Here is a 16,817-nt window from a genome sequence, read left to right as displayed (position 1 = left end):
GAAAGATGTGCGTTTTAAGAATTTTTTCTGCAAATTGCGATTTATCTTGATTGACATAAATGAAATATATGGGACTACAGACAAGCTTTTCGTTATTCATGATCAAAACGATCCTAGACGTTTCTTTATTTTTTAATTACCAGTAATGCTTTATGTCTATGAAAATCAGCTGATCAAGCTATCAGAATGCAAACAAGGTAGACAGGTAGGCCTATTTTTGCCTTGGATCTAGACATGGGCGTCTCAGAAACAATCTTTTGGAAAGAAATAAAGGCAGAATCCTAAACAACAAGCATGTTGATTTATGAATAATATATTTCTTAATTTGATTTTAATGACATAAATGCTGTTAAACAACAAGTGTTGGAAACCATTAACGACATCCATCGAAATTTCGACGCATTCAGCTTCGACATTCAACAATAGAAGTAATTATTTTAATTAATGAATATAAATTGCTTTTTGACATTTGCCGTTTATCTTGTTTCATTTATAATTATCATTTATCCAAGAGTTTTATACAGAAACTAAAGAAATAACATAGAATCTGCTACTGACGTACATAGATTCAGCGGTGATCATGTTTGTTTGTTCGTTTTTCGTGCTATCACATGAAATTCTCTGTCACAAATAAATTACACAATACCAATCTTATAAAGCAACATTGATCTTATCCTATAATTTTTCTTAAAATGACGCCTTCTACTCTCAGTTCAAGGAAAAGAGAACAATAAGAGCAATGACGGTCATGCACAAAATTTACGAGGAGCACGTGTTAGTACTGCTGGGATATTTACGGTGGATAGAATCGATTGCATTGCGACTGTCTCAACTTTGTCTCAACTATCGCATTCTACGTAAACAAGCCATGGAAAGCTAGCTGCTAGAAATAACCTTACCGGTCATCATTGGTAATTAATTGTGTCTCAGGTAAGTGATCGGCGTTTGAATGTGCTGTTGTCAAAACACCAAGGTAACTGCCCAGTTAGCAATACAATGAGGAGAAGAAAGATGTATGAGTAACGTTAAAATATTTATCAAGACTATATTCTTCTTGTAGATCTATCTGTTTTTCTGCATTTCTCTGGACTCGTGAAACAACGAAGCCTCGTTTCGACACCATATTGAGATCGATAACCATCGATTTATTTCAATTATAAAACATTTGTAATAAAGAGAAAATGGCGCATCAATGTCAACTATAAAAAGTTTCCATGTCTGGCTGTAGAATATCATGGAGGCCCTTTACTAGTTGACCTCGGTCACCGCACCGTATCAGTGGATCTCGGACCTTATCAGCCGTCTAGACAGCCATTATGCAACACGTGCTGTGGTCAGTCATGTGTTAAAACAGGTAACTTCATCAGTTAACTTACACCTGGGCTGGTGAAGGTAGCATGGATCAGTGAAGGTTGTCCAGGTATCAATATTGACTGTATAATAAGGAGGGAGGCCCACAGGAACATATGGACACACTGAGATGACATACAAATACATGTAGTAGGCCGACATTTCACTGGCTGGCATACGTTCCAACATTTCTCCCGTTTGTCTTTTGGCACTATGTACATGTAGGCAAAACTTAAAAGTGAGGGTGGGGGTTTGAGAGAGAAGCAAAGGTTCATTGGTCTGAAAGTTGATTACGTACCTGTTACATGTTTTGGTTGTTGGGTAGCAGTTAAGGTACATTCTAGGATAAACTTTCCAACATGAAATAAACTCTATTGTTTGGTATTATATTGTCATACAGCAGGGGCAGATTAGATTTATTTCTGACAGTCTTCCAAATTATATTTGTTGATCCATCCTCCATTTTTGACCGTCTTCAGACAGAAAAAAAAAAAGATACCCGTCAATGTAAACTTTAAACTCTGACCATCTTCCGGACGACCCAGAAGACGGTCTCAATCCGCCCCTGATACAGGAGTAAAATAAGGACAAGATTCAGCTATAAGCGGGCCATGTTTTCACTTTTAAGCGATCTCTGCAACTTAATGCACCAGTAATTTTGACTGAGAAAGTAATACTTAAGTAACACTCAAAACATTGGTACTTTTATCCTTTAGACTGCAATTCATCAGAACTAGACCCTTCAGCCTTAAAATATTTTAACCAAGACTCGAGTAGTTCACCATCACACCTATATGAAAATGGGCCTTCAAAAATTTCCATCAGGAAATATCCACATTAGCTGTCTGCCATATGAGTTATGACATCAAAGCAACATGCACAACATCATTCGATCAGTGGTGGATTTAGAGGTTGGAGTCAGGGGGGGGTCCTGAAATACCAAAATTTTTTGGGGCCCTTCAGCCGGCCCCAAACCCCACGCCAAGTGGGGGCAGGGGTCGGCGGCGGCTTGGTAACCGCGGACCTTCCCCTTCAAACAATCCTGGATCTGCCCCTGATCATTGACCACAAAGTTTTCCTAACTTTACCCAAGGACTTTTTATGAGGGGGTGTATCAGATAATTAAGCTGATAACATCGACTGCGCCTTGGTGATAATCCCTGCTAAGATATATCAATCCTGCTAGTACAATATTACTTCTATTCTGAACACAGCCTAATTTGCTAGACTTTGCGCTGTCTTGATTGTTGTCCATTGGCCATAAAGCTTTAAACCAAAAACAGTTACTTTTAATACATTAATTTAATTGTTAAAAAAGTGCAGAGAAAGATCTAGTTTTGCTGATAACAATTGCTATTATATTAACACTATACAGAACAGTGAACCCCTGAGCAATATAGTCGAGGTTTTCGATCAGTGAATAATTATATCTGCAATCCCATGGATTGAAAAAAAAAAAAAACACTTTAGATAAATGAACCTTTGGACCCTTGAACCTTTGAACTGTGAAATCACCGAAATCAGACAGATCCATCCTTGGGGGTCAGTTTAAGAAGAAAGTGATGATAATTACCTCTTGTGGATCCAAACATTAATTTTTAAAGCCATCTTCAGAAAATTGTAAGAAGATTTAGTGTGCAAAAGCCAAACTATTTTTCCCTTTATGGAAGAAGCAATGATAGATGTCATATATGTTGGTCATTGCAAACGTTCTTTGAACCTGAAACTGGAGGGGTGCATTTGGTCATGAATAAAAATAGACTGTAGTCTGGGTCAGATAACCTAGGTTAAGATGTGAATGCCTTCACCAGACAGCAGACGGCAGCCACGATTCCTCTCCTGAAGACTACCACTTGTTCTTGATATATTGTACAAATATTATTTGTTTCCAGAAGAATGGGGTCCAAGGCACTGGCTCTCTGTGTCTGTAGAAATGTCTTCTGTAGATTGCCAAGGTGCTCCAATGCTGCGGCATCCTGGGGTGTCGCTCAGGGTAAGTTCATAGATATAAGTATATATGTCAAGTAGTGTGAAGGTAAAACATGAATGATCATACATATACTGCATGCCATGTAGACAGTCTGAAAAGGTTGAATGTATTACCTTGTGCAATAACCTTATGAGTGGATTAATTTTTTCAAGCAAAAAAAAAAAAAAAAAAATCTGCCTTGTGTGTTGAATAGTTATCAGTTTATTAGTACATTGTATTGAGACTGTTATTTACAGACAAGGGCGTCAGTAAGTTATTTTTTAAAATAATGTTTTGTTTTTCATTTCTTCTAAATACAGAGGTGTTATTCAGAAATCCAACAAAAATGAATTTATACAGGGAGAATTATTGCCAACAGAAAACTGCATATTGTACAGCTGTAAGTATTCTTTGAAATATATGGAATTCTTTGGAATATTATCATAAACTCATATGGATTTGTAAAGAATTGATGTTGGTCTTTCAGCGTACATGTACATGTATCAAGGATGTGAAGAACGCAGTTGAAATATTTTTAAAAGTTACACTACTTTCCAAAATGATTTATATTCTTTATATGTAACTTTCAAAGCACATCTTCTATCAGTTATATAAAGTCAAGATAAGATCTTGCACTATTACATACTGTTAATATTTGTATGATTTTCACTTCTTATTACAACAGACGGCCCCCAAGGACACAGTATTAGACAGTGTCTCTGTGGAACCAAGCGCCAGAATAGTTGCTCTGCAGTGGAAAGATGGCAAAGAAGACAGGTAAGGGGGGAAAAATGATGCAAGATTTTTCGATGTTTTCTTTTCTCATACAAGTTATGTATGGCCGGGTGCTTGTGCACTGCTTTTCTGCCTCATCACATGGACAAAATCATACTCCAGTTTCTCTGCAGTGGAAAGATGGCAAAGAAGACAGGTAAGGGGGAAAAAATGATGCAAGATTTTGATGCATACTCCAGCAAACAAATACAGATCTCTTACTGCAGTACTTGGTTGTAACTTGTTTGTGAAGGTAGATATCAATTAAAATGCAAAATATTAAACATTGACATGCAACCATATCTCTCTAAAATTCGTAATATTATTCAACCTAGTAATATAATTTAATTCACAGGTATTATCATATTAAACCTGGTAATATTATTTACCTTAAGAGATATAATTCGACCTAGTAATATTATTTAACTTCCCAGGTATAATTCAACCTGGTTGCGTTACAACTGCCACTGTGACCAGTGTAAACAGCCTCATAGTGGTCAGATTACCATCAATCCACTGTCCATGCCAGCCCTAGTGACCATCAAGTCTGTGTCTAGAGAAGGTACGGGAATTATATACTGTACTCTTTCCTAGAGGTCAGGTGTCTGATGTATTAAATTCTTCGCAAAAATTGTCGCTGGACCACTATGTCTTTTGGTCAGATGGTAGCAATAATTTTGCAACTGGGAGTTGTAAGTCACACAGCTTATGGCAGAGGTGCTAAATGCTCATGTCGTAACCTGTCTTCACTTATATGTCTGGCAAACAAGTCATGTGGTTAGGAGTTAGTACTGTTGTCACCTTGATTGGTTAATGAATCGAATCTAATAAATCTGAGATGCAGCCTTCCGTCACTCTCATTACGAGTGCGCTTTGTAAGGTTACTAACGGTTTCTTATATCAGGTCAATGACTTTTATTAGTTTCATTGCTCACATGACCTGGTTTCCTGGATCACATGATGTGAAATTAACCTCATAGCGACAGCTAGGTCTATGCATTGTGTGTTCCAAATCTCAGAACAACCAGACATGCTGAAACTGTCGGTCCAATCGGTCATGACCAGTAAAATTTGTCTGGACCGGTAAAAAATTGGACTTGGTCGGTCCAAAGGACCGACAAGAGTTTTAAGAGCCACAATTTTGAATTTACAGTCATCATTCGACATACGTCACTAATAAAATTATATAAAACCCAAAGCGTTTTTCCCTTCCGTTTCAAACCTATCACATTCACAAAATAAGTAAGCTACCCTAATCGTACTGGTAGTATCTGTCTCAAACGAATAGAGTGATTTTCGGTCTGACAAAAATCCATTCGGCCCGGCAAATTTTTCATTACTGCCGGTCCAAATGTCCGGCCATTCTGAAAAGTTTTCAGCATGTCTGAACAACTGTAGAATGGTTTTATTACACTTACAAATGAAAGTTTTGAAAAATAAGGTTAGATAGCAATATTTCTTCTCCACTAATAATTGAATTTTTCTTTTTCTTTGTAACATGATATGGTATTAGAAAATATACCCTTAAATTACATGTATGTCAGAAATGATTGAGTAGGAGTAACTAAATAAAAATGTGACAAAAATATACCTGATAATTGATTGGTTGGTATTGATAGGGTTGGGTTGGCTGATTAATAGGGGTGGAACATATTAAAAGCAGCTTATACTAGTAATTTTATCAACTACATCTCAGAACTGTTTTAAGGTGCTGATTTATGTCTGGTTTGGAATGAGGATCCAGATCACACCGGCAGAATTCCCCTGAAAATGTTGAGAGAAAACAGCTATTCCAAGGAGGCAATAGAACAGAGAGCTCAGTCAGTGAAAACATCCAGGAAATGGGTAAGAGTTGGAGCTGGAAGATTCTTAATTGCTGTGAGGCAGAAAAGGCAAATTCTATTTAGAATTTGATTTGACAATGTTTTCAATTCAATTTCATGGCATTAATTATTCATGAAATTTACATTGTTTAATCATACTGAAAGTCCATGAAGCTTTTGGGCTTTTCACGTGATCTTAGTCATGGCATACTCCACTAGATGTCACTGCAGAAAGTGGGGGGAATTTATTTGTAGGTTTGAGTACCAAGCCCTCCCCTTCCTCCCAAATTTTCCAAGTGATTGCAGTGATTATATTCAGAGTTAATATTTTCAAACTTTCATGAATAATATGTTTATCCTATAAGTTAGTCTATTTAATACTATAATGAACTAGATGGTACTGATGGGTAGTGCATTTGCATACATACTCTGACACACACACACACACACACACACACACACACACACCTCTAAATATGCACATTTTTGATATTAAGCAAGTTGATTATTTTCAGTAGGATAAAATTCCAGAGGTCACCTATGATGAAGTCAATGCTAATGACAGAGGGTTGTTGAGGTAAATCTTTTTTCAATCTCTTTGGTTTTGTAATTTTTCTTATTCTTTTGCTTGGATTAAAATCTGTGGTTTTGTAATTTGAAAAATTTGATTTTAGGTATGTTTAATTGTACTCTCATATGCATTACATGAACTTGAAGGAGCTTTGAGTATATATTTCTATATTATTGGTATGTATTTTTGTAAATTATATATATGAGGAATGACAAAATGTGTGTGTGTGTGTGTGTGTGTGTGTGTGTGTGTGTGTGTGTGTGTGAGAGAGAGAGAGAGAGAGAGCAGAAAGTGTCTGTAACTACATATTAAGATGTATTTCCTTCCACAGATGGTTATCAGCCCTGGTAGATGAAGGCATATGTCTGGTCAAGGAGGTACCCACACAGTTAGGAACTGTGAAGCAGGTAATGACATTTAAAGGCCTGAAGTAAGGGTTCGTTCACATGAAAAATCTATTTTCTAAAAATCTAAAAATCTATTGGCGGTATCTTGTGATCACTGTCTGTGCCCTGAATACCCCACGGCGTAATTACTGGCAGCGCGAGCCAGTTACTTCCAAAGCTGTAATTAATTCTCGGCCGCGCTCGGAGGAGATTCTGAGACCTTGATGCATGCGCAGTAGATTTTTAGAAAATAGATTTTTCATGTGAACAAACCCTAACTGCTTCAAACAAGCTAGACAATGCTTATAAGGAAGAATGTTTTCCCCCATGTGTCTCTCTCTCCTTGTCTTGTTTGAGAATAAATCTTTTCTTTTGTAATCATACACACATAAAATAGACATCTCTATATGGCCGCATTCAGAACAGTGGACTAACTAGTCTGAGGGTCAAATATGGCCGACCCTCTTGAAAACTTCCCCACGGGATATCTATTCAGTGTCTATTAGCGTACTAGACGGCAAGCTTTGTAGTGGGTCGCCATATTTGTATATTGTATTAAGTATATTGTACAAAGAGTTAATTACTTTGGATGAGTTCATTTGTTCAATTAACATTTTTACCAGTATAATATTTGTTTTAGATTGATTTCAAAGCAAAAATAAAGCAAATGACAGATTGTAAAAAAAAATTTTTAGAAAAATAACATTGGAAGTCCTCTCTCTCTCTCTCTCTCTCTCTCTCTCTCTCTCTCTCTCTCACACACACACACACACACACACATTTGTCATTCCTCCTATTTTTTCAAACCATTCACAGTTTCAGATGTCCTTAAGTTTGAATGGTCATTAGTCAGTATTGATTGTAATTATATCTACTACTACTACTACTAATAATAATAATAACAATTATTCAGTTAATATATATGTACAAAATATATATCAGAAATTTGATTACAAGTTATTAGAAATAGTAATAGAAATAAAAAAAATCCATATATTATTTTCACTTTAAATAAAATACACTACAAGCCACTTACTAGAATCTTGGTCTGTTTTGCAGTACTCAGCAAATATTTCATCTTTCTACATTAAGGTTGACACCCACAGTAACTTTACGTCCATTCTGTTTTTATTGAGCCTGTGTGTACTTTATTGGCAGCCCGCAAATTACTGTATATAGATGAGATTTGTCGTTATATTTGTGCGTAGTAAATTTACGTCATTCCTTGTATTTACGTCTTTTATTAATATATTACCTTCAAGGACTGCGTCATTACCGGAAGGTGCAGTTTTAAATTTAACTTAAATAATTTTATAATGTGTAAATGTTGTGTTTATATTCATTTGATGAAGGACTTGCAGGCCACAGATATCCTGCTTTGGCAGTGACTGTCGTGAGTGATCATGTTTTGCAGGAAATGTACATTCCTGTCGGGGTAGTGTGGGTAGAAAGTATCATCCTTTTATCCTTTCCATGTGGGTAGAATACTAGGAACTCCCACGGCATATACACCTTAGTTTTAATTACATATACAATGTTAAATATGAATGTGTGGTTTATAACCTTCTATCAGAATAGCCAGAACAGATATCAAGACTAAGATTAGCTAGCAATAGCAATAGCTTCTATAGCAAAGAAGGCATGCTTGAATTTTAATAATGAAGTCAGTAGTAGACAGTTTATTCCTACCCAGTGACATTATAGCCCAAACTGTACTTTGACAAACCTTTTGAACAATATCATTTTGCATCTGTAGTTTTAACATCTTGAAATCATAGCACTGGAGCTAATTGTTAAATTGTTCACTGTTACATCTCCCTCCCCCTTCTCTTGTTAAACCCCTCTAAGGTTAATTGAGGGGAGGGGGGTAACCAGCTTTCACTGTTTCACATTAAACCTTTGTAAGATATATCTTTAGAGTCAAAATACAGGGCAAGGGCAGACATCAACTGTAACACATTGCCTTTCTTAAAGGATATGCCATGTTTTGATCCAATTTGTTAAATGTCAGTGTCTTACTGAATGGTGTTCATTCATTATAATCAGACTTTCACAAGCAAGCCACAGGAAGATAGCATGTGTGAACATTCTTTATCAGTGTGACTAGAATTATCATTACTAAAGCTAAAAGGATTACTTCAGTAATATAATGAAGTATACAGAAGGACAAATATTTCAGAAATTATTCTTGTTGCAGAGTAGTTGTGTAATATTTTAGGTCAATGAATTTCCATTGTCAAAATTAAGTAATTTTGGATTTTATTTTATATAGCTACCCTTGTTACATAAAGATAAATTGACCTGGCAAACTTTTCAATCAAATTAAGTTGTTTATATAATAAAAAGAGACACAGGCTTAAAAAAGTTGTGAAGGCATTACTACTGTTTTGGTAAATTGTTGAGATATTTTCCAAAAATAGCACATGTAATAATTCACAATCAGCTTATTGTGGTTGGTTGCTTAGTGGGTCAGCCAAAGAAAGTTTTGATCATATCGACCTTATCTGTGGTCCGTTCTACTTCTCTCGTTTATCTTTCTACTTTAATCAGGAAATAAAGGGGTCATTTTGATATAAGTCCATGACCTTGAATGACATACAAGTCTGCTTTATTTAAACTTTGGTAAACCTGAAAATGGGTATTTATGATGGCGCTTTCTATCCATTTGATCAGATAGTAATTGTATATAATGACCATCCAGTATAAATATATTGATTGGTGATTTTTTAAAGAGATAGCAACTAAATGCTCTTTACTGACATTAAAATGCAAAAATGTAAGACAAGTAGCTGGAAAAGTGGCCATGGAATTTCATCACTGATATGTGAATGGGAGCTATGAGCCAGTTTACTATACACACCGTGTTACTGTTGAGCTGCTAAGATATAAACTTTTTGTAATAGGTGCAATGATAAAAGTTCACCACAAAATATAGTTAAGGTTGAGAACTGATGTCAGGACCAAAATTGACAAAAAAAAATAAATAAATAAAAAAAAATACTTGCAACTTAAATTTGAAATTGATATTGAATATTGATATAGCAAGAAATACAGTGATTCATTTTTTATATATTATAGGTGGCTGAGAAAATATTTCCACTTCAGCAGACTATATATGAGGAGGTAGGAATAGTTGAACTTCCAAGTCTACAGGGAATCTTGCTGATTGCAATCAGTTTAACAGATTAACACGCCTCCTCCTGACGTTTATGCGGAATAAATGTGTGATTTTACCAGTATGTTAGAAACAAGAAGAGGCTTGTCATTCACTTAAGCTGATTGCACTTTGCGAGAGTCCCTGAAGGATCTACCCAGACCAATTGTGTCTATGGAAATGGGATCTAAGACTTATATTTTTATTATCAAAAAATTGTCAAATTTTTGATTAAAGTCTGTTTTCTTTAGCCTAGATGGTCTTAAACTGTCACAATAGTTCTTTTCTCCAACAGGATTAAGTGAGCAATAAAAGAGCAGAAGTGCATTCAAAATGTGAACAGTATTATTTATTTGTTGTACAAATTTTGACATTATATTATTTGTCAACTAGGTGTTTGATGTGATCTCCAACCCAGAACCCATCAATGTGGCCTACTCCAGTTCCTTCCTGGACTTTCACATGGACTTGATGTACTACGAGTCACCACCAGGCCTCCAGTTTCTGCATTGCGTTAGGTGAGATGGAATGCTTCTGAAATATTTCAGGTTAATTAATAAGAACTTTTCTCCCCTCCTGGTAATAAACAAAATGAACACCAAGAATGGGGGCATTCAAAATGTTTATTATTAATTTGAAAATAATGAAAATGCCTGTAGTCTTGCTTGCTTGTTGTCTAGTCTGGCTGCAATAGAAATGGAAATTATATATTCAAATGGGATCCAAAAAGTAAGCTATTTCTGATACATGAAAAAGCAGAAACACCAAATGTGACCAATAAAAAATCTTGCATTATGATATTAAAAATGGGTTAGATCAGGTGTCATACTGCAGGTGGTTTCCTTCATTTGTCTAAAAAAATATTACTTTATTTTTTTTTTAACAGTTTATCAAATGGATGAAGTTATTTCAACATGAATGGCAACTGTTTTTTAGATTTGACCCAGAAGTAACAGGAGGGGAAAGCATATTCCTTGACTGCTTTGTTGTAGCTGAAGAATTCAGGGAACAGTATCCAGAGGATTTTGAAACATTAGCACGTGTGCCAGCTACTTTTCAGAAAATACACTTTGAAAGGTGAGTTTCTTGTATTTTTCCATGACGTCCTGAAATATAAAATTTGAAATTCAAGTTTATGGAATTACGTAAGCTTACAGTAAGAATTATGTCTGGCTCAGTTGAAATATTTTTGATTGGTCAAAGATGTAGTAATTGTAGCAGCAGCAAAAGTAGTAGTAGTAGTAGTAAATAATTCCAAGAGATACATTTCTTTTTACTTCTGCTGTGATCTGTCAGTGATTAGCTTTTTATTTTTTGATTGTTTATAACTCTTTGTCAAAAGTCTTTTGGAAAGAAATGATGAAAGGTTCTCTGCCTGCGTTGGATAGTGCCCCAAAGCCATATTTTTAACCTGCAAAGCTTATTATCCTTCCCAATTAAGACCTTAAAACAGTAAAATCTGTTTAATAAGCACTCTTTACATCATCATTTCCTCCTGCACTTTATATTCTTGCAAAGTCCAAGCCATGGCATATCACAGCTTCAAGCAAAAAAAAAAAACAAAATTGTCAATATTTTACATGATGCCAAGTCACAGTTTTTTTTTTTCACAAGGAAAATCAATTTGGTAGGAATATCTTGGCAAGAATACCTGTAAGCATTAGATGTTGACCTTAGGTAATGCGATAACGTAGTATTGTTTAATTGCAGAGAATATCCAGTGTACATGACCTACCAAAGGCCTCACATAGCACTGAATCACAGGAGAGAGGTGAGGGATAGACTAAAGGAACTAGAGGATCAGAGAGGCGATACCGCCTCTGGATATTGTACCACCAGCTGGAGTTAGCGCATTCTCATGGAAACCCCACTCCCAAAAAATGAACACCACCACCAGTCTTGTGCTTGACAAGCTCTATAAAATGCAATTAACAAAAGTTCTCAAAATATGCAAAAAAAAAAAAAAAAAATACATATATATATATATATATATATATATATATATATATATATATATATATATATATATCGAACAAACATAACTGTTCAAATCAAGCAGATGTGCAAATTGAGCTGTATTTTCCTAACACTGATCTGATCACTCCTGTGATTTTCTAGACAATAGGCCTATTGGTTTTCCTTGAAATGTATTATCAGTATTGCATATTTGCTGACAAAAGAGAAAACCTTGGGACAACAGTAGGCAGATCTCTGCTAGTTTTGAAGATATGAGGGGCAAGAAAATATGCAGAGTTCAGTTTGTGGTGAAAAAGTAGGTCAAAGGTCAATTTCAAGGTCACAGTATATGACTTCCTATAGAAGTTCAATAGTAACTATGGGCATTTCTTTGCCAATTTTGGAGATATGAAGGCCAGGAAACATGCAAAGTGCAGTTCATCATAGATAGTAGGTCAAAGGTCAATTTCAAGGTCACAGTAAGATTGCCAGTATATGACTTCCTATTCAAGTTCAATTGTAACTTTGGACTTATCTCTGCCAGTTTCCGAGATATAAGGGATAGAAAATTTGCAAAGTTCAGTTCATGATGAAAAGTAGGTTAAAGGTCAATTCCAAGGTCACAATAAGACTGCCAGTATATGACTTCCTATTAAAGTTCAAAAGTAACTATGGGTGTATCTCTGCCAGTTTTGGAGATATAAGGGTTGAAATATTTGCAAAGTTCAGTTCATGGTGAAAAGTAGGTCAAAGGTCAATTTCAGGATCATATTTAGATTGCCAGTATATGACTTCCTATTCAAGTTCAATAGTAACTATGGGCGTATCTTTGCCAGTTTTGGATATATAAAGATCAGAAAACTTGCAAAGTGCAGTACTGAAAAGTAGGTCAAAGGTCAATTTCAAGGTCACAGTTAGATTACCAGTATATGACTTCCTATTCAAGTTCAATAGTAGCTATAGGCGTATCTTTGCCAGTTTTGGAGATATAAAGATCAGAAAACTTGCAAAGTGCAGTTCATAATGAAAAGTAGGTCAAAGGTCAATTTCAAGGTCGCAGTTAGATTACCAGTATATGACTTCCTATTCAAGTTCAATAGTAACTATGGGCGTATCTCTGCTAATTTTGGAGTATTTCACATTTTCCCTACTGAATATTGCGATGTTGTAATTTTTGATATAGGGCAACGCCTAAACCATATCAAAAACCAAAAAAATGGACACCACCCCCAGTATTGCACTTGACAAGGTCTACAAAATGCAATAAAAAAGAGGTCTCTGGCATTTACCGTTCCAGATTTAGAGCGAGTTTTCAGTTTCGGTATCTAATGGCTGCTTCTCCCGTGAAAATGCACCGATTGACCCCAAACTCTCAAAGATGAAAGGAGTTCCCAATGGTAACCCCTCACTATAACAGGAGAGCTTAGGGCTGCGTAGTTTCCAAAAATTAGCACAAACAAATATTTTTTTACAGAAAATTCCCATTTTTAGAAAATTTTGGCTTGTTTGACCTTGAAAAAAAGGTCAAAAGTCAAATCCAAGGGTATATTTGGAATCTCCACATATGACTTTCGGTCAGACTTCTGAAGTAATTTTTCCCATAATTCCTTTGGTTTGGGAGATATTTAGCATTGAATTTTCAAAAATTTTGACAAGGGTGCATTTCCACAAGCGTCACGCCCAGGCCAGTGCACCAACGGAGACAAAAAAACCAGGGTGTTCAAGTTAAGATTATATGTGACCTAAATCCAAGAGATGGGGACACAGGTCCTTGCGGTCTAGGAGGAGAAGCGGTAACAGTGACTTGTTTCCGGCGCCCAACTGCGGAGCTGGCGGAGCTGCAGGAGCCGGCGGAGCCGCAGGAGCCGGCGGAGCTGTACGAGACGGGTCGGGACTAAAACCATGAGTACCGCCAGCGTACACGCTGGTGGTACTAATAAATCAGAGGAATATGGATGATACTGAGGGAGGGATTAAAGTTGGATAGTTACAACAATATAGCAATGTATAAAATGGGTGTGAGTAAATGTGTGTACTATGTTATTACATGCCTCCCAATGTGTCGTCCCAATGGAGCTGAGATTTAATGACTGTCCCCCCGCAGGGATGACGTGTGGGAAGGCGTGTGAGAGGCAGAGAGACTATTACAAGATTAGGCGGTTTTTCTTTCATGTACGTCCACCATATTTAGTCCCCAGGATTTGTAAAGCCTGGCTCAACTCGTTGTGAATGCGATCAAAGACTGGCAGAGAGAGAGAGGGAGAGAGAGAGAGGGAGATGGGTGTGTCTGTGGATATTTTAATTGTAGTTTGATTAAACTGGTGTTATACTTTTAGATAGTTGCTGTCAATTGGTCACCAAATTTTGAAGGACCTCTGTTTGTGCCTGAGGTAGGTAATATTGGATTGCTATTCCTCTGAAATAAATACTCTGGTCAAAATTCTTGAATAATGAGCATCTTTGTAGTACAATATAAATTTAGGCTGTTTGTTCAAGTTCTTCACAAAGGGGATGGGTTTTTCTTTCTTTTATAAATGCTGTAAAATTATGTATATTATTTCCATTTTTCAGGAAGATGTAGAGCCATATTATAAGGCTTATCATCGCTTTATGTCAATGCTCTGCAACTCGCCCCATATAGTAAGTATGCTAGTGACTCAAAAGTCTGTAATCACTTATATTGAACCTGGGAAAAATCAAAGTGAAGTATTGGATTTTAAAAATAATTTTATGAAGTGAATGAAATGTATTCAGTACCTCAAAGCCATAGGGATTGATAGCCACTCATCATATTTTAAACATTTAACCCTAATTGGTTTCCTTGTCAAATTTGATTAATCAGCACACTGCCTGGGTCAGTTAATTGCAGAGATATTTATGATATTAATATTTCACAGATTGAACGTCATCTGAATCCTGGAGACTTGATTGTCTTTAATAACAGAAGAGTTCTTCATGGACGCAAGGCGTTTGAGCTGAATGGCGGTATGCGCCACCTACAGGTGAGATTTTAAACCTGCAAAAGAAACACTGATATGCTTGGTCATTATACTAGTCTAAGTAAAAATAAGTTAATGTTTTCATTTAGTGTTATAGATTTAACTTTCCAGTGGTCAAGGTTTAACATGCATGTTGAGTTTTTATACACAGATGTGTCTGCATGTACATATTGCTGTTGCCTGAGTCTGGTATGGCCAGTGTGTTATTGGCGTCGCTTTCATTGTTATACAAAGAGGAAGAAAACCATTTTACCTTGTGTCTTCAAACTTACAGAATTGATGAAAATTTATGAAATTCAGGTCAAGTTTGAAAATCAGCCTGATCTGACCATTTTTCAGAAAGTTATGCTTTTTTTTGGCTTTTTTTTAGCATATTTTATGCACTGTTATACAAATAAAATGAAAACCATTTTACCTTTTGTCTTCAAACTTACAGAACTGATGAATATTCATGAAATACAGGTTAAGTTTGAAAATAAGCCTGATCTGATAATTTTTCCAAAAATTATACTGTTTAATTTTCTTTTTTCGGCATATTTTATCCAGAAATATACAAATAAAATAGAGACCATGTTATATTTTGCTTTAAAACTCGCAGGTCTGATTCAAAGGTCTGAAAATTAGCTTGATTAGATTACTTTGTTGAAGTTTTGACAGTAACGTGCATTATTATTTTCTGCTTTTTGTCTGTACGTTTGACAGCTCTGCTGCCTTGTTTTCCAAAATGAGAAGTAAAACAATTTAACCAATTCCAGGGTTGTTATGTGAATATTGATGAATTCAAGAAGAAGTTCCAAGTGCTGTCTTGCACAGTGGGTGATGGACGGCCTGCCAAGAGAGTAGGGAATCATGATTTCTTCTGAAGAAGTGAGGGGAAGGTGCATTTTGTGAACTCTTTCATCTCTTTGACAAGATTTCATGTATTCCTCAAAGATGACATAATGATAATAAAATGACTGCACATTATGCTTTATATGCTTTGAATTAATTTTTCTATTTTTATGGCATATGTTGATAAATCATTTTCATGCTATTTTGTTAAACCAAAATTATAAACAGTATCTTAATATATTTATAACTTTTTTAACGAACTTGATCTATATGAACAGAACTTTCAAAAAATCGCTCATGATTGGAGGAAAATTCCTCTCAAATACTGCTAACCAGTAACTGTGTCAACACAGAAAAACAAAGAGAAAAGGATCAATAACTGAAGGCTGAGGATTTGTCCACCTGGTTCTTATTGGAGCCAAAGCTGCCTTTTGTCATTGAAAGTTTTGTTTTTTTAAAGAAAATGATTTTATGCTTTTTTGTAAAATTGATCAGGTGTAAGCTAGCCTGTCACTGAAATGATGCAAGACTCACCTGAGAACTCCATTGTGGAGCTACTAGTATGACTACCCCATGTATGCCTTTTGTCAGTAATATATTTGTTAAGCTTTGGATTATAAAGATAATGACTTTATATATTTTAATGATATCAGATTTAAACTAGGTAGTCTAGCATTTAATGACGCATGATTTCAGCTGTGAGCTGCCATTTCTAGCTCTACCTCATGTGGGAAATTGCCTGGTATCAGTTTTATGTTCAGCTTTATATAATAAAGTTAATTTCAAACCTTTTTGTAAAATGATGTCAGATTTACGCTAGTTTATCATTCAGTCAACTGACATACAGGTTCTACTAGTCATGATCAATTAATAATTTTCAAGGCCCAGAGGAAAATGGAATTCAGTTGGTCCAAGGGACTGGCAACAATTTTACCACCCACCATTTTGAACTGGAGATAAGCGTCAAACTGATATTAAAGCAATAAAGAAATTATCTTAAAGCA

The 16,817-nt window shown here is 35.7% G+C and overlaps 1 protein-coding gene across 5 annotated transcripts; it reads left to right on the top strand.

Annotated features, from left to right (window-relative positions):
* Positions 1 to 749: 749 nt before the first annotated feature.
* On the top strand, positions 750 to 16,817 carry LOC147759291 (uncharacterized). Of its 5 annotated transcripts, none has more exons than XM_086998540.1 (16): positions 750 to 930; positions 3,243 to 3,343; positions 3,640 to 3,719; positions 4,005 to 4,096; positions 4,528 to 4,655; positions 5,802 to 5,938; positions 6,435 to 6,493; positions 6,819 to 6,894; positions 9,952 to 9,996; positions 10,421 to 10,545; positions 10,964 to 11,104; positions 11,738 to 11,798; positions 14,320 to 14,373; positions 14,555 to 14,623; positions 14,881 to 14,985; positions 15,738 to 16,817. In XM_086998540.1, exons 2-16 carry the CDS (start codon positions 3,247 to 3,249, stop codon positions 15,843 to 15,845), a joined length of 1,377 nt encoding a protein of 458 aa, XP_086854666.1. In that variant the 5' UTR covers positions 750 to 930; positions 3,243 to 3,246; the 3' UTR covers positions 15,846 to 16,817. The 5 variants fall into 5 exon arrangements, with proteins under 5 accessions (XP_086854666.1, XP_086854669.1, XP_086854668.1 ...); XM_086998543.1 differs by having other exon boundaries at positions 852 to 930; positions 3,246 to 3,343; XM_086998542.1 differs by lacking the exon at positions 750 to 930 and adding an exon at positions 1,203 to 1,354.

The sequence above is a fragment of the Lingula anatina genome, unplaced genomic scaffold (assembly GCF_051362555.1).
Source record: "Lingula anatina isolate TDL-2025a unplaced genomic scaffold, LinAna3.0 unanchor82, whole genome shotgun sequence".
NCBI classification, from domain to species: Eukaryota; Metazoa; Brachiopoda; class Lingulata; order Lingulida; family Lingulidae; genus Lingula; species Lingula anatina.
Note: the sequence above shows the minus strand (reverse complement) of the source record. Positions and strands in the feature narration are given on the sequence as shown.

What these genes read in the sequence shown, in the direction of transcription:
- LOC147759291 (XM_086998540.1), top strand. Translation starts at nt 3,247, where the DNA reads ATGGGGTCCAAGGCACTGGCTCTCTGTGTCTGTAGAAATGTCTTCTGT. An exon ending in CAGAAAATACACTTTGAAAG is followed by an intron (nt 11,105 to 11,737) that starts GTGAGTTTCTTG and finishes GTTTAATTGCAG; the next exon opens with AGAATATCCAGTGTACATGA. An exon ending in TCTGCAACTCGCCCCATATA is followed by an intron (nt 14,624 to 14,880) that starts GTAAGTATGCTA and finishes AATATTTCACAG; the next exon opens with ATTGAACGTCATCTGAATCC.